General features: G+C 41.8%; 1 protein-coding gene across 5 annotated transcripts in view; it reads right to left on the bottom strand.

The window, feature by feature from the left end:
• Positions 1-2,373: 2,373 nt before the first annotated feature.
• The window catches only part of Wdr26 (WD repeat domain 26), a 41,810-nt gene continuing 23,651 nt past the window's right edge, over positions 2,374-20,532 (bottom strand). For 2 of the 5 annotated variants that reach the window (XR_005492275.2, XR_005492274.2), the window contains exons 8-15: positions 18,880-19,020; positions 15,900-16,019; positions 13,918-14,063; positions 13,406-13,484; positions 12,339-12,468; positions 10,264-10,449; positions 9,234-9,403; positions 2,374-6,927 (exon numbers count right to left, since the gene is read on the bottom strand). Coding sequence is in view for 3 of the 5 variants with exons in the window: in XM_063272548.1 (XP_063128618.1) it covers positions 9,324-9,403; positions 10,264-10,449; positions 12,339-12,468; positions 13,406-13,484; positions 13,918-14,063; positions 15,900-16,019; positions 18,880-19,020 (882 nt within the window). In the remaining 2 variants the exon portion in view is untranslated. Of the gene's footprint in view, positions 6,928-7,341; positions 9,404-10,263; positions 10,450-12,338; positions 12,469-13,405; positions 13,485-13,917; positions 14,064-15,899; positions 16,020-18,879; positions 19,021-20,532 lie in introns of those variants that run through there. The other 3 variants (NM_001401444.1, NM_001109081.2, XM_063272548.1) reach the window with 3 other exon arrangements.

Consider the following 20,532-nt stretch of genomic DNA (forward strand, 5'->3'; position numbering starts at 1 on the left):
TTATGGAACAACATAATCACAATTCACCAATACATTTCTTTTTCTTCAAGGTAGTGAGCTTGAGTAGTATTCTCTTAAATGGTTTATTTTTATATAGTCTTGGTGTTTTAGCTGCATGTAAGTCTGTGTGAGGGTGTCAGATCCATGCAACTGGAGTTACAGTTTTAAGGTCTCATTGGTGCTGGGAATTGAACCCAGGTTCTGTGAAAGAACAGCCAGTGCTCTTAACCTCTGAACCACTTCACCAGCCCAATAGCACAGTGAACATTAGAAGAACTGTAAAACCTTCTGGATGTATAAAAGAAACTTTTATTGAGTTTACTTCTGACTGCTAAAATTGATTTTGCTTACAAGTAACATTTTATCAGAAGTTATGAATTATCATGTACTAGGTGTTATTCTCTTTTAGAAAAATTTGACTTAATAATGCCGAAATAGAATAAGCCAGGGAGTGGCTCAGTGTTAGTGTAACTTTCTGGCATGAGCAAGGCAATAATAGGTCCAACCCCAGCTCCATAGAAGGGGGGAATCTGAAACTTTTTGTCATCCAGGGTCAGCAACCTGAGGTTTTGTCTTTTTTAAAGCGTGCGTGTGAGTGTGTGTGTTTGTTCTGCCTGCTTGCATGTCTGTGCACAAGTGTGCAGTGCCTGTGGAAACCAGGAGAGGGCATCAGATCCCCTGGAAGTAGACGTACAAATGATTTTGGCTAAGTGGTTTTTTAGAACAGTCTTCTCTCCTTCACCTGTTTGTTTTTAAAGACCGGTCTGGAACTCAGTACCAACCAAACTGTATCCCAAACATGCGATTTTACCATGTACTTAATAGATTGAAATGTAACGCTGGTTAGCAAAGCTGTTCAAAAAATGGCTGTACTCAGGATTTTCAGTGAAGCCACTTCAACTTAGAGGATTAAGGCCACTTTTCTCAAATATTTTTAAAGGCAGAAGGCTAGCCAGGGTCAAAGCCTCAACTGCAGCTAGCACAGTAAGCCACAGCACTAACTGCACTCAAGTTACTCTTAGGTCTTTTCAGGTAAGAAAGGTATCATTTCAGTTGCTCCCGTGAGGCTAGGCGTGTTGTCAGTCTACTGGAAGAAGCTGGGAGCTTTGGTGCAGCTTCCTCTTGTCAGTCTGCTCTGCTACCTTTGCTCAACTGCAGTTCTGGGTCTCTTCCATGCCATTACGACCCAGTCAAGTGTGGCTGGCGTAAAGCCAGTGGAGGACTCCTGTAATGGCCGAAGCAGCACTGCTCCCAAGTGTGCTACACTGCCAGGCATGTCTCAAAACTGAAAACAGAAAAGCCCCCAGTAAATCAAGTTTCTGCTTTCTCAGAGAACCTCTGTATGTCCATACTGGAAGGTCGTGGTTAAGGTTTTGTTTTTGCAGTGCTAAGGAATGAACCCAGAGCCTTGCATATATTAGGTAACTACTCTACCAGTGAGCTCTACACCCCAACCCTGGTATAAAAAGATGGTTCCTATTCCATGGCTCTCCTGACAGCTCTTCCCCACACCTCACTGCCCAGGGCCTGTGATGTCAGCATAGGGAACAGGACCTCATCGTACATCCACTAACTCCTAACCTATCTACTGGCACCGGAACAAAGTAGTTTTACTCATTCCCAAAGGAAGAGAACACAGACCCAGTTGTGGATAGTTTCCTTCTAGACCTGCCCAGGGCCTGCTTATTCCACACACTAGATCGTTGAACCTCACTTAACTGAAGACAACATATTAACTGCTATTATTGCTGATGAGATCTCCACAGGGCAAAGCAAGTAATTCCTCCATAGCATATGTATAGACCCCACCCCCACCTCCAGCTAGGGAGGGCATACGGATTTCTGGACAATTTTGTGGACTTAGAACACTTGATTCTGGGGCCAGAGAGACACAGTCCCAGCAAACATGCCCAACGCTGCACACTGCTAAAACTCCAGGGATTTCACTCCTTCTCTGGTTTCAGAGTGGGAGCACATGTACATGTGCTTACACAAAAAAAGATTCTCCTTTAATTTCCTTAAAGATTCTTTCGTGGTGGGGGTCGGGGGGCACGTTGTTGCAGACGTCAGTTCTCTTCATACAGGTACTGGTAACCAAGCTTGGGTCATCAGGCTTGGCCCACTGAGCTAACTCAACGTTTTTCCCTCTAATGAGTGATTAGAAGATTGAAGTCTTAACCCAGCACCACTCTGAGGTGAGTCTCCCATGCACTTCTACTTAAGTAGAGTTTTGGGATCTACCTTCTCTGTGACTGGATACACGGTGGCCTTCAAGTACACTAAAAACTGTTCTCTTAGACTCCATCATCCATGAACCTAGGTCTGGCTATGGCCACAGGCTCAGCAGTCTGTTGAGATGTGATGCCACAAGAATTACTTCATTACTCATTCTGTTTATTGAATCGACAGAGGGAATACAAAGACTGGGCAAGTGCTGGGCACTGACATGGAAAAGGTGGAATTCAAACGAAATTTCAAAATCCCAGGAAAGCAAATCAAAGTTACTGTAATTTCAGTAAAACAAAAAAATTAAAGACATTTAATATACCACACATTTATAAAATAAATGTCAACCAAAAGGTGTCTTGTAAATAATTAGTAGAACAAGTGAAAATAAATATAAGACCTGAAGTTTTTATACTTTAATGAAATAATAAAACAAAGAAATTTAAACTACTAAATATAATCTGAGAGGCAGTTAAAAAGCAAACCCCAAAGTTTAAGAACACAATCCTCTGGCAACATCTTATCAGTCCATGGTTAACTCCATACCAACAGCTCTGTTAGCTACACACACCACAATGCCTTAGCACTTTCCACAGCTCAGAGATCTCTGGAGCAGCACCCAGGTTCTTTACATGATCTCTACAGCTTGGTTTATAAGCATATACATGCCTTTGTGATCTATCTCCCTACACACACACACACACACACACACACACACACACACACACACACACACACACACGCTCTCTCTCCCCTCTTTCTCTCCCCCCACCCTCTCTAGGGGCCAATAACATTACCATCGAGCCTATAAATGTTGATTTAATTCTAGCATGTTGATCCTGATAATGTAAATGTCTAAGTTAAAGATGGGACACAATTTCATTCTTATAAAAATAGACAAGTATTAACCAAGCCTTAAACTTGAGAGTACTTTACATGTGCACAAGACGTTCAGTAAAAATGACAACCTAAAAATTGTTCCTAGTATATTTTATGAATCGTTCTTTCTTACACACTTACACACACACACACACACACACACACACACACACACACACACACACACACACTTTTATACGATTAACTTCATTAAATCCAGGCAATCTGGATTAAGTAGATAGGGATGGGTTTTTGCAACTCTAGGGCAGCTGCTATGACAGTAACTCAACACTGCAAAGTTCAGGTTGGTCTCACCCTGTTTTTAGAAAGTGTCTAAGTGTAACTGCAAATTCACCTCTTTTAAGTTAGCAGTTTATGTGAAATCAGGTATGGTTTTGGAAATGGTGGTAATGCTTTGGCCAGCAACACAAAGGGAGAGTTGGTGAAGTCTAAATGAGACATTAAAGTAAAATTACTAAGTAAAAATGTGTTTTTAGAAATGGGAACAACGGATCTTAAGACAATTTATCTTCTTTCCTCCCATCCTTCTGCTGTAAAGTAAGCGATGAGAGGTGTGCAAGACATGCACCCACTGGGAGGCAGGGGTCAGTTCTTGTTTGCAGGAACCAACATCCTAAAAAAGAAAATTTCAAGACGGGGAGGGGTGGGGAAAGAATTTTCTATTAATGCCACAGAACGCCAGTTGAGGCAGTGCACTCCTAATTGACTAATCTTGCAGAATTACTGTTTCGGTTTCCCTAGCAGGTTAATTTAATTACTTATAATTCAGAGAATTCCATTTTTTGTTCTCCCACCCAATAAAATGAGTCAATTTATGGGGACATTTGCAAATAAAATGTCCTGTTATGACCACTTACCTGGGTTACCAGAACATTTATCTGGCCAGGAAGAGCAGCGCCATACAGCTGGCATGAATACTAGTTAGAATCAAAACCCAAATCTCCCCTAACTCACTCCCTCTCCGATTCTTTCCATCACCACCCACAAACCAACCTCAGTGATCCCCGAATCCAACACTTTACCACTAAGAACCAGTTATTTAGAGGAAAGAGACATTTAATTTCATTCTTACTCTAGCCCTTAATCGATGCATTAACAACAAAAGCATTTCAAGCACATGGAGTTGAGCCTACTAACCTGATTTTTGGAGGCAAAATTCTCCACTACTTTGATCTATGTGCAAAAAGTCTTGGTACTTTTCAGCTCAGACATTGGCTAGCGCCTTGTGGCAGGCCTGACAGGATTCTCTCAAGCCTTCCTAGAGTTAGCACATTGTCAGAGACCCTCACTTAACTCCTGCCACCAGGCTCTTCCACCACAAACCCTAGGTCTCTTCACCACCTCTCTACCACACTCAATTCATGGCAAGTGTACGAAACAGACGCTTACAGCACATTGGCACGGTCAAGTAGCAGTCTCTAGAGGAAGCTGCCAGCTATGACAGACCTGGAACCCAAACTCACCTAGCTTCTATGAACAGCTCTGCATAGCTCTAACTCCCCTCTAACAGGGTTATGTTCTGCTGATGTCCCTCACCTTTGGTGTTTTAAATGTACTTCAGAAGCACTGTGAAAACTCAGATCTAGGTGCAGCCGGGTGTGCTAGCAGAACATAAGGGCCAACTGCCCTGCTGGGTACAAACCTCAGGGAACACTATGTATGTGCCACATAGTACAATGTAACCACATCTGTAAAGAGCTGTGGAGTTCTACACCCACACGTTGTTAGTGATTGTTACTGTAGAGACTGGGGTATGTGGGTTAATGGCTTCAGGGTATATCAATCAAAAGATGGTTTTAACTGCACTGAGGTAAAGAGGAGTTGCCACTTAATTATATACAGTTATGAATGAAAATTTTTATTCAAGCTTAAAGTGAAAAGTAATTTTAGTCAAGAAAATGAAGTACCAGATAAACGGTAACATATTATTTTAACTAAGAAGTATCAAAACAGGATTTCTTTGATTTTCTAAAGTGGTGGTCTTTGAAAAATGATGCTTAAAGGATTCTCTTACATACCCATTCGAATTAATAATCTGCTGACTATGATCTGTCATCTCCTTACTGTGGCTTTGGGAGAATGAACACTATCTTAAGGCCAAATGTGTTTTCTTCTCCCACTTCCTAGCTTTTCCCTTCCTATGACCCCCACAGTGGGAAGACTCCTCAGTACAGGCCTGGCTCTTCTCAGGGTCCTGAAGGGTGTGATCATGGCAAATGCTATGGACTTGGCTTGGCCTCAAGGGCAAGTTGTACAAGATTTTCTTTTTTTTGTTCACCAGAATACATTGGGAGTAATTCCACTTTCCAATAGCTGTGGTCACCCTGGTTATCCCCGATTGGAAAACATGGATTTCGAGGGAAACTGTTAGACCCAACAGTTATGAGGTTTAAAGCGCATCATGAACATCAGTTGGGCTTATGTTAGCTAGAAGGTTTTCAAAATGAGTAGTCTTTTCTTCCATAAAGGAAACATTCCCGTGAACTAAAGGGGAGGAGAGGGAAAGACTGTCCACAGCACCAGTTTGAATGAGGTTCATTATGGCAACATCTGAGAAGCTGAGAAGGAATCTTCTTAAATGAGTGTCCCTACATATGTTGGACATTAAGGGCCATTAGGAGAAACGATTCAGGCTTTAATTCCAGTTTCATGTTCGGAGCCTGCTGAATTCCTCTACGATTCAAAATTCAACTACACTACCAATCCCCGAAGTGGGTCTATCTCCTGATGTCTACTTTTGCTAGATCACACCAAAATGATTCCTGCAAGTTCAGAAGAACTTGGTACAAGCTGTCTTGAAAACCTAGACTGATGCTGATCTCCCATGTTTATTTATAAAATTTTCCTTTTTGAATCTTGAATTTCTTCAGTATTGTGTACTGATGTTCCTTCGGGAAGAAAATAAAAAGGGGGAACCTTCAGAGTATCTTTCTGGCTTTCCTGTGCCATGTCCTTGTGAACACTTTCTGACCATGCCATGTCTCACGTGGCACTCAGAACAGCATCGGTTACACTGCGTATCTCAGTCACAGAGGACACTGTTTTTAAGCTGGTTTAGATTTCAAATGTATACAAATGAAGTCACTTTAATCCTATAAATACTTCTTAATTTATTTTTAAAAAATTGTGCTGTTAACCCTTTTACGGGGCAACAAGCTATGTGAAAAGTACAAAACTTTTTGTCAAATGTAATATTGAGAGTGCTTTAGACATAGTTCACTGGTTTATCATCTGATCAGTATATACTGCGCAACGGGCAAGGCTAGAATCCATGAACCAAGCTGCAAAGATCTCAAGCTAAATAAGGCGGAAAGATTTGGAGAAACAAAAGGAAATTCTTTCCTGTCCAATGTATACTCTTCAGACTAATGAACTCTTCCTATCAAGCCTTCTAAACTGTTAAATAAAGTTTCCAAACAAGCATTTGAACTTCATTACACAGAAGAGCAACAAGAATGGTATCCCACCAGACAAAAGGCAGGAGGGAAAATATATATACTGAGTTCAATGGGTAAGCCTGAATGTAGCACAGTTCTTCACAACCGATGGGGATAATTCAACATGGTGTCCAACAACGTTCTAAAGACGTGCTTCATCACTGGTTACTATGAAGCAAGGTGTAAATGTTTGGCCCCAATCGGGCTTCAAAATGGTTCTTTTTTCACGACGAGCATGTCTGTCCAGCTATCAATCATGTTTGTTTGCACCAAATCCCAAGCCATTAAAATACGACTAATTTTAAGTTAAACAGAAGTCGTCTGCTCCAAATTCGCCATCAACTATCCATGCTACTGCATTCCTCTGAATGAAGACCAGATGAAATGTGCAGAGAAAAGGGAAGAGAGAAAAGAGACCAGTTAGAAACTTTCAACATCTGCATCAAGAAATAACAGAGTAACAATAAACAAATTATTAATACTTTCATAATCATTGAACAACAGGCCGGCCTCTCTCAGTTTTTAGGTGATACATTAAATTATAACCTTGTGATTATTTTGAATAATGGAGAAGAGGGAATGAGTAATTATGTTAGAATTTCCCATTTCTATGTTACTCTTGAAGGAAAGGGTAGGGTTGAGACAAAGTCTCACTGGGTCACTTTGGCTGGCCTGGCACTCACTAGGTAGACCAGGATCGTCTTGAACTTGAAGAGATCTACCTGCCTCTGCCTCCCGAGTGCTAGGATTAAAGGCGTAAACAACCATGCCTGTCAGATTTCCTATTTTTAAAATAAAGCTTGAAATAGATAATTAAATAAGAAAATTTTTGCTAGTTTACAACAAAAAAGATGGAAAGGGAACTCTGGTGGTATGAGGTGGAGCGGAACATTCTGTCTGCTCAGCTCCTCCAACTGGTCCCAGTCCACCTCATTATCCAGCTCTGTTTGGGAAAAGGATGTGACATTTAAGTTCACATACACCAAAATACGTTCATTTAGAGTGTCTAAGTTTTAGTAAACTCAGTTTGTATTATCAGTATACAATGTTAGACCACCTTCTCAATCTTACAGCAATCATGCATTCTGATAAAAACAAAACCGTTCCTCTGGCCTGTGGATTGGCCTATTTTTATATCACTTTAATATAAAATGTAATTACAGCACATGCTATGTCTGGTATATTTTTGTTTCTAGTATGTTTCATTCAGCCTACTGATTTCTAGGTTCATGCACCTTACGCTGATAGCATGTGTAAACATTCCACTTATTCATTTTATTTTATACCGCCCCCAAACACACAATCAAAAATCAGAAAGTAACCAATTCTGCAACTTAACACAAAAAAAATCAGCAACTTCTCCTTAAAAAAGTTTTGGGGCTAGGAGCTATGATGATAGACAAGCAGCTAAAAACAATGGCTGTTGGGGCTGGGGATTTAGCTCAGTGGTAGAGGGCTTACCTAGGAAGCGCAAGGCCCTGGGTTCGGTCCCCAGCTCCGAAAAAGAACCAAAAAAAAAAAAAAAACAAAAAAAAACAATGGCTGTCCTTGAAGGGGACCATGGTTTGATACCTAGAATGCACACGGTGGGTTTGTAAAGCCTCTAACTCCTGTCCCAGAGAAGCAGATGGCCTCTTCTGGCTTCTGGGAAAACACCCATAACATAAAAATAAATTCATTTAAAGAAGTTCATGGGGGCTGGAGAGATGACTCAGCAGTTAAGAGCACTGACTGCTCTTCCAGAGGTCCTGAGTTCAATTCCCAGCAACCACATGGTGGCTCACAGCCATCTGTAAGGGGATCTGATGCCCTCTTCTGGTGTGTCTAAACTCTTATCCCATGCTGGGTAAAACAGCTCTCATGAGCTGCTGCCACATGACCAGTACTTTCCTACTTCTTCCAATCACATTCTGAATGCCTAACAAAATAAAGAACTATTGGATGTAAGAGAGTGGGCCTTAGGGTTGGGGATTCAGCTCAGTGGTAGAGCGATTGCCTAGCAAGGCCCTGGGTTCGGTCCTCAGCTCCGGAAAAAACAACAACAACAACAACAACAACAACAAAAAAAAAAAAAAAAAAAAAAAAGAGAGGGCCTTGGCAGAAACTAGGACCCACGCAGGAGAAGCAACAGTAAAATCTCCAAGTCCCAGCAACCTCACTCCAAGTCTCACACTTTTTCATTCTCAACTCTGTGTGGATTTTTTTTTTTTTTTTTTTTTTGGTTTTTAAGACAGATTTCTCTGTGTAGACCAGCCTACCCTCCAACCCAGAGATTCTCCCACCTCTGCCTTAAAGGTGTGTGCCACCACTACCCAGCCTCATCTATTTATATATTTAAAAAAACAAAAAACAAAAACAAAACAAAAAGCTAACTTCCCTCCAATGGAAATCATTAGTTAAATTGTTGGATTTTTTTTTTTTTTACTAAATTACTGAGAGGCTGGAGACATAGGTGGCTTTAGAAGTTAAGAGTCTTTGTTACTCTTGCAGAGGACTGGCATGTGGGTCCCAGGATCATATCAGGTAGCATGGGCACACAGGCACACACAAGAAAAACAAAACAAAAACACCAACATAGGTGCAACACACTGAACAAAACAATCTGTAAGTCATTTCCTTCCAAACAAGACATTTTTACTTCTTCTCTTTGAGGAAAATAAAGATATTTACATAAAATTATTACTTCTCTCTAGTACTATTATATTTAATCAAGAATTTGTCCTCATCTGTTAGCTTTATGACTTTCTTCATCTTCAAGTATCAAGGTGGTGGGGAAAACCTTGCAGCCGAAACGGCAGCATTCAACACGTTACTGAGCTCTGTCATGTTTTGGTTCCTTCCTATAAAATGAAAATGAAACTGTGTCGCCCACAAGGTCATGAACATATGTGAGGTTCCTTCCCTATAAAATGAAAATGTATCTCCTATAAGACCATACACACATGAGAGAGCAAATCCTCTTGAGCATGCTACTTGGCACATAGGCAGCCCGGGAAATTTTAGTCTCTCCTTTCCCTCACTGTCAGACATAGCTCATGTCAGTATAGCACATTCTATACAGTGCTAAGATATTAGGAAAATCCCAAAATAATCATCATTAAAATTAATGTTTCTCAAGTTTTATACATGTTTGTTCTCATATGTATAAAAAATGTTTCATGTAATATCACATTTACATGACAAAACATTTTAATAGATTTGTATGTGCATGCAAGCAAGGTGGTAAGATATATGGTGGTCAGAGGACAATCTTGAGCATCGCCCTTCTTCCAGTTCAAGAGGAAGTCTCTCATTCGCTGCACATGCCTGACAGTTCTGCTGCCCCCTCCCACATCCCATAGAAGCAAAGGGATTGATTTTAGATTCACATTGCTGTACACCAACATGGGGGTTCTGGAATCCAAACTCAAGTCCTCATGCCTATGTGGCAAGCACTTACCACTGACCCGCCTGCGAATCCAAAGATCTTTAATTAATACTACAGCTAATCTGATGCAAATGAGGCAGCATATTCTAGCTTACTTCTTCATTGCCTCTCTAAAAGTAATAAAACCTAATCCTAGATTTCTTAAACTCTTTCCATAAAATGAGATAGGTGAAAAGAAGAAGAAAAAAAGCCATATTGCATGTTTCAACCACTATATAAAGTACTGTCAACTTGGCAATGCTTCATCTCGGGAACAGAACGGTATGACCTTACCTTCAATATTCTGGTGGTCTATGAAAGGCGCTGGTCCCCATATTCTAACAGTGCCATCGTCTGAGGCGCTGGCCATCATGGATGGGATCTGTGGGTTCCAGCTAACACAATTTACTGTGCGCGTGTGCCCTGTGAGCTCCGCAATGGGCAGTTCGCTACGTTTGTGCCAGATGTAAACCTTGTGATCTAAATGTACAGCAATTCAGAGAAATGTTAGGAAGCTATAATTGACAAAATTACTGAGTAAAAATTACTATTTATTATGATTACAATTTACAGGGAGAAAAAAATACAGATAATTTAATAAATTAATTTTGTGAAAGCCATGTTACCTTTTTCTGTTTGAGCTCTAAAAATCACAAAAACATTTGTAAGAGTTTGTTCACATATGACTGATAAACTTGCAACCTGGGGCAAGATGGCTCAGCAGTTACGAGTGCTTACTGCCCCTTAGATGGCCAGAGTTCAGTCAGTTCCCACGCACCTATGTGTTGGCTCCTTCTGCAGGCATCCGCACTCACATTCATGTGTGCACATACATACTTAAACACCTAACAGCATTTTTTAACAGAAAAACTCCAATTACAATGAGGGTGTATGAACATAGGGAAGTACAGAACAGAGATGATTAGTACACTGTGTGGAGATCTCAGGTGACAAAAAAAACAAGGTATCCAAACTGAAAACCAGCAACAATTCAGAATACTTTGTGTAATTAAACTATCGCCATGCTATGAAGTGGGTACTATGCTTCCCCCATAATGTAAAGACAGTAACCAAGTTAAGCCACCTCTTATCCAAATGCAGTTAGCCTCTTAATTGTAACGGCCCTGCTTAGGGATTACTACAGACAACCACCTTACTTCTATCTGCATCTTATATGTAGCTTCTAGAAGAGGCTAATCTCATGAAGTGACCATAGGAAAAATTAAATCCATTGCACCTTAGTGATAAGCTAATTACATGACCACGGTTCTAAGTCTGAAAGCAGAACTCAAGGATAAACCAAGTTTATTAAGACATCTATTGGTGAACCAAAGGGTCAGTGTGGAAATCTGTGAATGAGTGAGTGAGTGAGTGGCCTGTTCTACGTTTCAGGAGCTAGGATTCAGGGCACGCACTGCCATACCTGGTGGTTTGTTGTAGTTCAGTGAAAGTGCACAGGCTTGAAAAGTGTGACGATAGATACACACCTTTGATTCCACAACCTGGGAGATGGGCAGATTTCTGTGAGTTGTGGTTCATGTGAAGACATGTTCACGGGAAGTATGTGCTGACAAGGCAGTAAACAAAGTAGGATCTGAAGCCATCAAGGTCAGAACTAGGCATGGCTTATGATGACTATGTTCTAATCTATTCCTGTGTAAGACAGTTGTTCTTTGTTTCTTTTTCTCCTGGGAGACAGGCTCATGTAGCCCAGGCAGTCTCACACTCACCATGTTGCAGAGGATGACCCTGAACTTATGACCCTCTTGCCTGTACTCCTAGTGCTGCGATTATAGGTGTGAGCACTATGCATGAACGTGTGAGGGACTGAACCCAGAGCTTTAAGCACATACACCAACTAAGCCATAGCCACACGGGTGTGGGCCTATGTTCTCTGTGTAGCCCTGGCTGTCCTAAACTCAGAGACCTGCCTAGCTCTGCGTCCACCTTTAGAGATTCAAGGCATGTGCCACTATGACCAGCAAGGCTGACTGTTACCAACCTTCGAAAATGCCCAATCCCATGAACAAACAAGTGTAAGGATTAACTTGATTCAAAATCTCACACACTTCCAAACCATGGCCATCAGAGGCACTACTAATCCGTAACAGTAAGGACGGCTTAGCCAGGGAATGAGAGCAGCTTGAGGCCCTGGGTCCTACCACCACCACCACCACAAAGGAAAACAAACAAAACCTAATAACAAAATTAACAACAAAATTAAGGACTCAAGCCATTTCCCGAAAGGTAACATAAGGGTACTGGATGACAGACTAAAAAAATGTAAGATCAGATCTTATGCTTGCCAAGAAATATGCTCCCCTGAAAGGCAGGGAGAGAACTGCACCAGTGGGGCAGGAATACTTTACCTTCACTGCCACTAGCGATGAAGTCTTCATTATGGCCTCCAAAGCACGAATGAATTGTATAAAACCCTTGTGTAACACCTTGATATTTCCTTACTAAAACTCTGTCTTGCAAGTCCCATAAATGAACTCCCTGTAGGGAAAAAAAAAATCCTTGTTGCTGCTGTTTTCTGAGACAGGGTCTCACTCTGAGCCCTGCAGGTTTTGCCGGTGTGTGTGTGGGGGGGGGGGGGCTTTTTATTTTTAAAGTTAACCTCATTGTATGCCCCCAGCTCCCATGGAACTGACCAAGCTTCTGACATCCTCCTGCCCACCACACTTTTCTTTAAAAAAAAAAAAAAAAATACAAGAGGATTTCTCTGTGTAGCCCTGGAACTCACTCACTCTGCAGACCAGGCTGGTCTCAAACTCAGACCCACCGGCCTCTACTGCCCCTAACTGGGATTAATGGTGTGCAGCACTGCACCCAGCCCTCATAGCAGAAGCGCATACAAATCACTGGTTTGTTTTACTTTTTAAGAGACTATCTTCATGGGCTGCTCAATGGTTCTAAATCTTCCTAATGCTGGGATCTTTCAAGGCTGCTCCTAATGGCGTGCTGACCCCCCAACCATAAAATTATTTTGTTGCTACTCATAACTGTAATTTTGCTGCTGTTATGAATCTTACTGTAAATATCTGATAGGTAACCCCCATGAAAAGGTCACTCCACCCAGAGAGGGGTTGTGACCCACAGGCTGAGCTGAGAAGCACTGACCTAGCCCAGCTGGCTTGGAGCTGCCATGCACACCAGGAGTGTTAGGTAAATTCCTAACACTTGGGCAAGTGCTGGGACAGAAGGTGTGGTCTCTCCGACCCAGTCTAATAGAGTTTAACAGTCACTGTGAATAGTCCTTTGCGTAAGGAGCACTTTCAGCTTCTATTGTCAAAAATGTCAGTTATTTCAACTAACTTATTCTTGATCCTTACACATTTAAACACTAAACTCAGGTATTTTACACTTATACTAAAACAACAAAAGCAAATTTTCACTAAAACAAAAATTTTTAAATGTTTTAAAAAAACCATACCTGAGTTGCTACATTTAACAAAGCTAGTCGGCCGTTTTTTGAAATAGTAAATGACATAATAGGATGATCCTCTTGTACTCTGTAATCAGAAATGATTGGTCAGGAACAGCAAATGAGGAGCCAAGTATTTCAAAATAGGAGAGACTATAAAATATTATAGTTTAAATGATATTTTGCCATACATAGGTCAATCAGAATGAGCGAGCAAATACTACCTAAATGCCAGCTCAGATTACCAATCAAAATAAAAAAGCAAACAAACAAAAATTGCTTTTCTGAAAAAGCCCAACTAAACACACATTTTGGTATATTAGAGCATTTCTTTCTTTTTCCTTCCTTCCTTCCCAACCCCCTCCCCCCGTTCTTCTAAAGCGGAGTTTCTCTGTGCAGTCCTGGCTGCTCTGGAACTCAGAGATCTGCCTGCCTCTGCCTCCTGAGTCATAGGATTAAAGGGACGGGCCACCACCACACCAGCTAAATGAGACCTTTTCTAATGGAAACAAAATAGTTACATGTTTCTATCTGTCAGGTCCTCGAAGTTGTAGCCCCGGATTCTCTGGTGTGTGTCAGAAGCCAGCACAGTCTTCCCGTCACTCAAGCACCACAGGCATTGCACTCGCACTCCCTCCCAGGAGTCCAGAAGATTTCCATCCAGGTCCTAAGCAGAAAAACAAGAAACCGAAACAAACCTCTCAGAAACGCTTGGCACTGCTTTCTGAGAACAATGTGACAAGGAACTAACTGCTAGGGTGAGCTGACCCTGGAGTATAGTAAACAACCTACCCAGGAGAAAAGCAGGCGGTTACACAGCCTGTTAGAATCTGTTTGATGCCACAAAGACCAACTATGAATGAGTTTCTGTAAACACCTAACTAATATGATGCAGTGAGGGAAAAATAATCTAAGAACCAACCCGTCAGCCATGTGAGACAGGGACAGGACAGACGGAACCTGCACAGCACAAGGACACTTCATTCATCACAGCTCCCAGGGTAACTACCTTAACTTAATTAACTAAACTACAACTGCCTGGCATGGTGATGCGTGCCTCCAACCCCAGCATTCTGTAGGCAGATGTAGGAAGACCTCTGAGTGTGTGAGGTCTGGTCCACAGAGGGAATGTCAGGACAGTCAGGGGTACAGAGAGCCTGCCCCAAAAAGAAGAACACAAGTGCAATCCACATAGGAGCTGGTGACCATAAGATCCCTGAAATTCTAGAAAATTCTTCAGCGGTTGGCACTTCTTAAAGGGTTTGTAGAAAATCATGTGTCTCTGTGAGGTGTGTACACATGAGCAGTCACTCCTGAAGCTGGAATGGGACACTGGACCCCCTGAAGGCAGAGGCAGAGGCAGCTGTGAGCCACGCAGCACAGGTACTGGGACCCAGCCTGGGTCCTGTGGAAAAGTACTGCGTGTTCAACCTCTGTGCCGCCCTTTCAGCTGCGCATCGGTTACTTTACTCTGCAGATGTTTCTATCCCGTCTGCTCATCAACACCAGCATTCTTGTGGGTGGTTGTAGTTCCACACAAGGTCTCATAAATCCCAGGCTGACCATGCAGAATCGTCTTGTCTCCCAAGTGCTAGAACTGCAGTGTGTACTACCCTGCCCAGTTTTACTGGGTCCTGGGGAACAAACTCAGAGCTCTGTATATGTTAGCCAGACATTGTACAATCTGAGCTACAGCCTACAAATATGCTTTATTGCTTTTTGATTTCTTGAGATGGGGTCTCTCACTTTATAGTCCAGGTTAGTATCTAATTCACTATAGCCCAGGCTATCCTGTAACTATGCAATTTTCCCCATTCAGTCTTCCAAGGGCAGGGATTATAGGCATGGCTACCATGCCCAGCTAGTAATGTTTTACTTACGAAGGTCTAAACCCACTCAAAAGAAATTGCTGAGATTTCCAGTCCTATAAATTAGTACCGGGGTTGGGGATTTAGCTCAGTGGTAGAGCGCTTGCCTAAGCGCAAGGCCCTGGGTTCGGTCCCCAGCTCCGAAAAAAAGAACCAAAAAAAAAAAAAAAAAAAAAAAATTTAGTACCTTTGTTTTTGAGACCTTTGTTTTGGTAGTCCTGGCTGAATTAGACCTCAATGATCCACCACCCTCTGCCTCCCAAATACTGGAGTATAGCTAATTCTACATTTTTCATGAATACCTGAAAGAGTTTTAAAAATAGGAAAAAAGAACAGTAAGGAATATTCTATCAAATACTCACTTAGGAGCAAGGTGAACCAGGTTTTCATGCAGCGTGTCAAGTGAATCTGCTTTTATTTTATGTTTTCCTTTTTTGAGAAGGCTCTCACTGTATACATAGCCTTGGCTAGCCTGTAACTCAGGGAGATCTGTCTAGCCCCACCTTTCAAGTGCTGTGATTTAAAGCATGTGCCACCATTCCCAGTAAGTAGAAATTTAAAGGATCATTTAAAAAATAAAAAACGATTTCCGTTTAAGTAGTCAAGACAGTGGTGAGGAGGCACTCGGTACTTACGCACTGGTAGAACTGGCCGCGCTGACCTCCCGTCACAAAGCGTTTCCCATCTGGATTCCAGGCTACACTGGTCAGACTATCTTCATGAGATTGGCTCATTTTTGTTCTTAATTCTCCCGTCTATAAGGAAATAGAACTGTGGATAAGATGTTTGAGATTTATCTCTAGGGGGATAGAGAGTAAAAGACTGTGAAGGAAGAGGAGAACGGAGAGATTTTCCTGGTCAGAAAAACACATTTTGTGGCCTCACCAGAAACAAGACTATAGCACTTAACAAAAACTAACAAGTTCAGATATGAGATAACCTTTAATAAATTCTAATAAAATTTTTATCTTAAAAGAATTACATTCATAAACTAACAATTTTTCACAATCAAGACAATGAAAATCCCGAAGTTATACCCTAAACCCTTCTGATCTTCCAGCTAACTCCAAAATTCTTTATGGATTTTATCCTAAAACTGTATTAATGCAACTAGCAATTCTTTTTAAAAAAAAGTTATTTATTTATTCTATGAGTACACTGTCACTGTCTTCAGACACCAGAAGAGGGCATCAGGCTCATGGTTGTGAGCCACCATGTGGTTGCTGGGAATTGAACTCAGGACCTCTGGAAGAGCAGTCAGTGCTCTTAACCGCTGAGCACCTCACCAGCCCCTTGAGTGTTTACTTTTAACAAATACATTAAAACAGCTTGGGGCTGGAGAGACAGCTCAGTGGTTAAGAGCGCTGACCTCTTCCAGAGGTCCTGAGTTCAATTCCCAGTAACCACATGGTGGCTCACAGCTATCTGTAATGGGATCTGATGCCCTCTGCTGGTGTCTGAGGACAGCTGCAGTGTACTACAGTATACTTATATATATAGTAAATAATTGTCAATAAAAAGAACAGTAAGCTCTAGGGCAGAAGTTTTCCTTCTACTCTGCACAGACATGAAGTCATTCCATTAGAAACTATGTAAATACAAGCAGTCTGTGGGCTTTTCTTGTTGTTTTGGTATTAAGTCTTTATTTATGTGGATTTTCAAGACAGGGTTTCTCTGTATAGTCCTGGCTGGCTAGAACTCAAGAAATCTGACTGCTTCTGCCTCCACAGTGCTTTACTCCACAGGGAGTAAAGGCATGTGCTGCCATCACCATGACCAGTACCAGCACCTTCAGACTTCTTAAGGACTATCCGTCTAGGAAAAGCCCTAACTTAAGACTACCTAGGAACAGTTATATATATCATAATAACCTTGACCCAGATACTAAACCCTGACCACACAAGTGCCAGTCACTGTATCCTCAGTAATACTATACATGCCTACTTAGGAGGGCAAAAAAGCTTTAATGGGGGAAAAAAAGGTCATTTAGATCAGATTCTCTGTTTTATTCCAATTTTTAGTCATCGTTTTGCCATCTCCCTAAACCCAAACTTTTTTTTTTTTTTTTGGTTCTTTTTTTTCGGAGCTGGGGACCGAACCCAGGGCCTTGCGCTTCCTAGGCAAGTGCTCTACCACTGAGCTAAATCCCCAACCCCCTAAACCCAAACTTAACAATGGTTAATTGCTAACTTGATACAAATAGCACAAAAGACATTTCTGGAACAAAATGAGATATGGTTAGGTGTTAGAAAGTAACAGGTGCTAGAGATGGCTTAGCCATTATTAAAAGCATTTGTTGCTCTTCCAGAGAACCAGGTTCGGTTTTTGCCACCACATGGTGACTTCCTGCCACGAGGACCTGAAGAAGCAGTAGGGAAGCCCTCCTCAGACAGCATCAGGACTGCACCTCTGCTCAGTGTCCACTCTCTTGCCCAGGCCTCCCATGCTTCTTGACTCAACTCTGTGAGGTATCCTTATTCTGTCCTGGAGCTTGCTATGTAGACCAGGGTGCCTTGAACTTGGCTGCCCCTACCTCCACCTTCCAAGTGCTGGAGTCAAGGTGCATAGCACCACAGCCTGCCTGCAGTATTATTTCAGTCTTGTATTAAGTTACTGGATTCAAAGGCCCATCCCATCGAGTTTGACTTTTACACTCAAACCATAGATTATCATTTTTTACTCAAGTTTAAATTTTGAATACGGGATTTCAAAAACATGTAAAATGGAATCAATCTAATGCCAAGTTTTTCTAAAATAATGTCATAAATTATATTTTAAATTAGAAAAAGTAATATAAAAGTATGTTCTTAGAACATTCTTTAGTTGTACTAAACAAGCTCAGACTACTAAATGTAGGCTAAGAGATGCTGTGCTTGCCATCAACATATGAAATTATGGGCTGGAGAGATGGCTCAGTGATTAAGTGCACTGATTACTCTTGCAAAGGTCCTGAGTTCAATTCCCAGCAACCACATGATGGGTCATACCCATCTGTAATGGAATCTGGTGCCCCTCCTGGTGTGTCTGAAGACAGCAACAGTGTACTCATATACATAAAATAATTTTTAAAAAAACCCAAAATATGAAATTATATTTAACACTTGAAAGGTTACGTTTTATACACAATGATGAAAATATAAAAATCTTTTCTGATTCAATAGTATAAGTTCCACTGAGCAAAGTACACATGTTGGAAATGCTTACTGGGCATCTAAGCTCTGATGCCTTAAATAGATTTAAATTTATACCTGAAGCACCACAACTTACAGGAGACAAGTTACAGTAGTTTAAATAGATTTAGATTTATAAATCCAGACACCTGGGCTCTCCACACTTGAAGCACCACAACTTACAGGAGATGAGTTAGAGTAGTTTGGGTTAAACAGTTTTGTTGCATAAACTAAGAATAGTGTTTGTTTGTTTTGTTTTTTTCCCCTTAGAGACAGAGTCTTAGTGTAGCCCTGGCTGACTTGGAACTCCTTCTGTAGACCAGGCTGGCCTCAAACTCCGAGATCTACCCATCTCTGCCTCCTGAGTGCGGATAAGGATAAAAGTTTTAATAAACATATGTATTTAGAGTATGTTGGACAAGAACTAAGGATAGAACTTGCTCACTTGTACATTCCAAAGCCAAAGCTCAGAGCAGTCGTCTGGACCACAAGCAACAAGGTAGCTGTCATCTGGACTCCATGCTATGTAAGAGACACCATACGCATGTCCTTCTAACGTTTTAAGCAGTTTTAACAGGTGTGTATCCTAAAAAATAAAATAAAACAACGGGGTTAAACTCCTACCCTAAAAGCTACCATTTTCTAGCACAAGAACTTAAGTACATTGATGTTCTCATTTATTCTTCGTGTTTCTACACCAATCCCGCGTAAGCTCGGCCACTTGCTTCACAGACATTCACTCACACCGACCGATTAATCACCGACTATAAACAAGAGGTTGTGTACATACAAATATGTATTTGCCCTGAGAAAACTTAAGACTGGAAGTAGATGTGTATACCAAGTCAGCTCTTCTTAACGATTTGGAAAACTTAACTGACACATAAATGCATAAAATACATACTCCTCTGAGGGTAATAAATTTCAACAGTTTCAACTATCACTATCTAATAACGTTCTTACCATCCCTCCCCCCCCCCCCAAAAGAAATCCTGTATCTGGTAGTGCTCATTTCTCTCCTGCAGTTTCCAGAACCATTGCTTTGTTTTTACTGATTTGTCTACTCTGGGTCTCTACTAGTTGGCTCCTTTCACTTCCATGTCTGTGGTTCATTCACACCGTAGGGCATCTGATTTTAGTGATACTCCACTTTACACACACATTTTGTCTGTTTGGTGTCTACAATTTTTAATATTAAGAGTGAAATAGCTAAAACTGTATAGGACTTTTCTGTGGACATGTCTTTTACCACTAACAGTGTGATCCCGACATTATTCTGCTAATAACGACATACTCCAGGGCTCAGATGAAGTTTTAGGAAGATTAAGCAATCTGCCTGCCTGGATAAGGAAGGCACCTCAGAATCAATGGGGATGACCTTAGAAGTGACTCACTACACTGGGGACACGGAACCCGAAATGGCCACCTGCTGTAGCCAGGCAGGAACCCTGGTAGAATGACAGACACAAACCCACCCAAAACACATTCAACCCCAAATCTACCTTGTCCAGAGGGAATGCAGGGCAGGGCATGGAGGACAGACTGAGGGAATGACCGACCGATACCCGGTCCAACTGAGACCCACCCATGGGCAACACCAATCCCTCACACTACTAAGGACACTCTGTTATGCTTACAGACAGGAGCATGTGGTCCTCTGAGAGGCTCTCCCTAGCAGCTGACTCAGATACAGGTACCCACAGTCAAACAGAGGATGGAGCTTGGAGACTCTTATGGAAGAACAGGAAGGAGGATTGTGGCCCCTGAGGGGGGTAGGAACTCCACAGGAAGACCAACAAACCTGGACCCTTGGGGACTCACACAGCCTGAACCACCAGCCAAAGAACATACATGGGCTGGACCTACGCCTTCCTGCATACATGTAGCAGATGTGCAGCTTGGTCTTCATGGAGGTCCTGAACAACTGGAGTGGGGGCTATCCCCAAAGCTGTTACCTGTCTGTGGGACATGTTCTTCTAGCTGGGCTGCCTTGTCTGGCCTCAGTGGGAGAGGAAGTGCCTCGCCTGCAGAGACTTGAAGTGCCAGGATGAAGAGATATCAGGGGGCCCCAACCCACTTGGAGAAGGGAAGGGAAGCT

Source organism: Rattus norvegicus, chromosome 13, assembly GCF_036323735.1.
Source record: "Rattus norvegicus strain BN/NHsdMcwi chromosome 13, GRCr8, whole genome shotgun sequence".
In the NCBI taxonomy this organism is placed as follows: domain Eukaryota; kingdom Metazoa; phylum Chordata; class Mammalia; order Rodentia; family Muridae; genus Rattus; species Rattus norvegicus.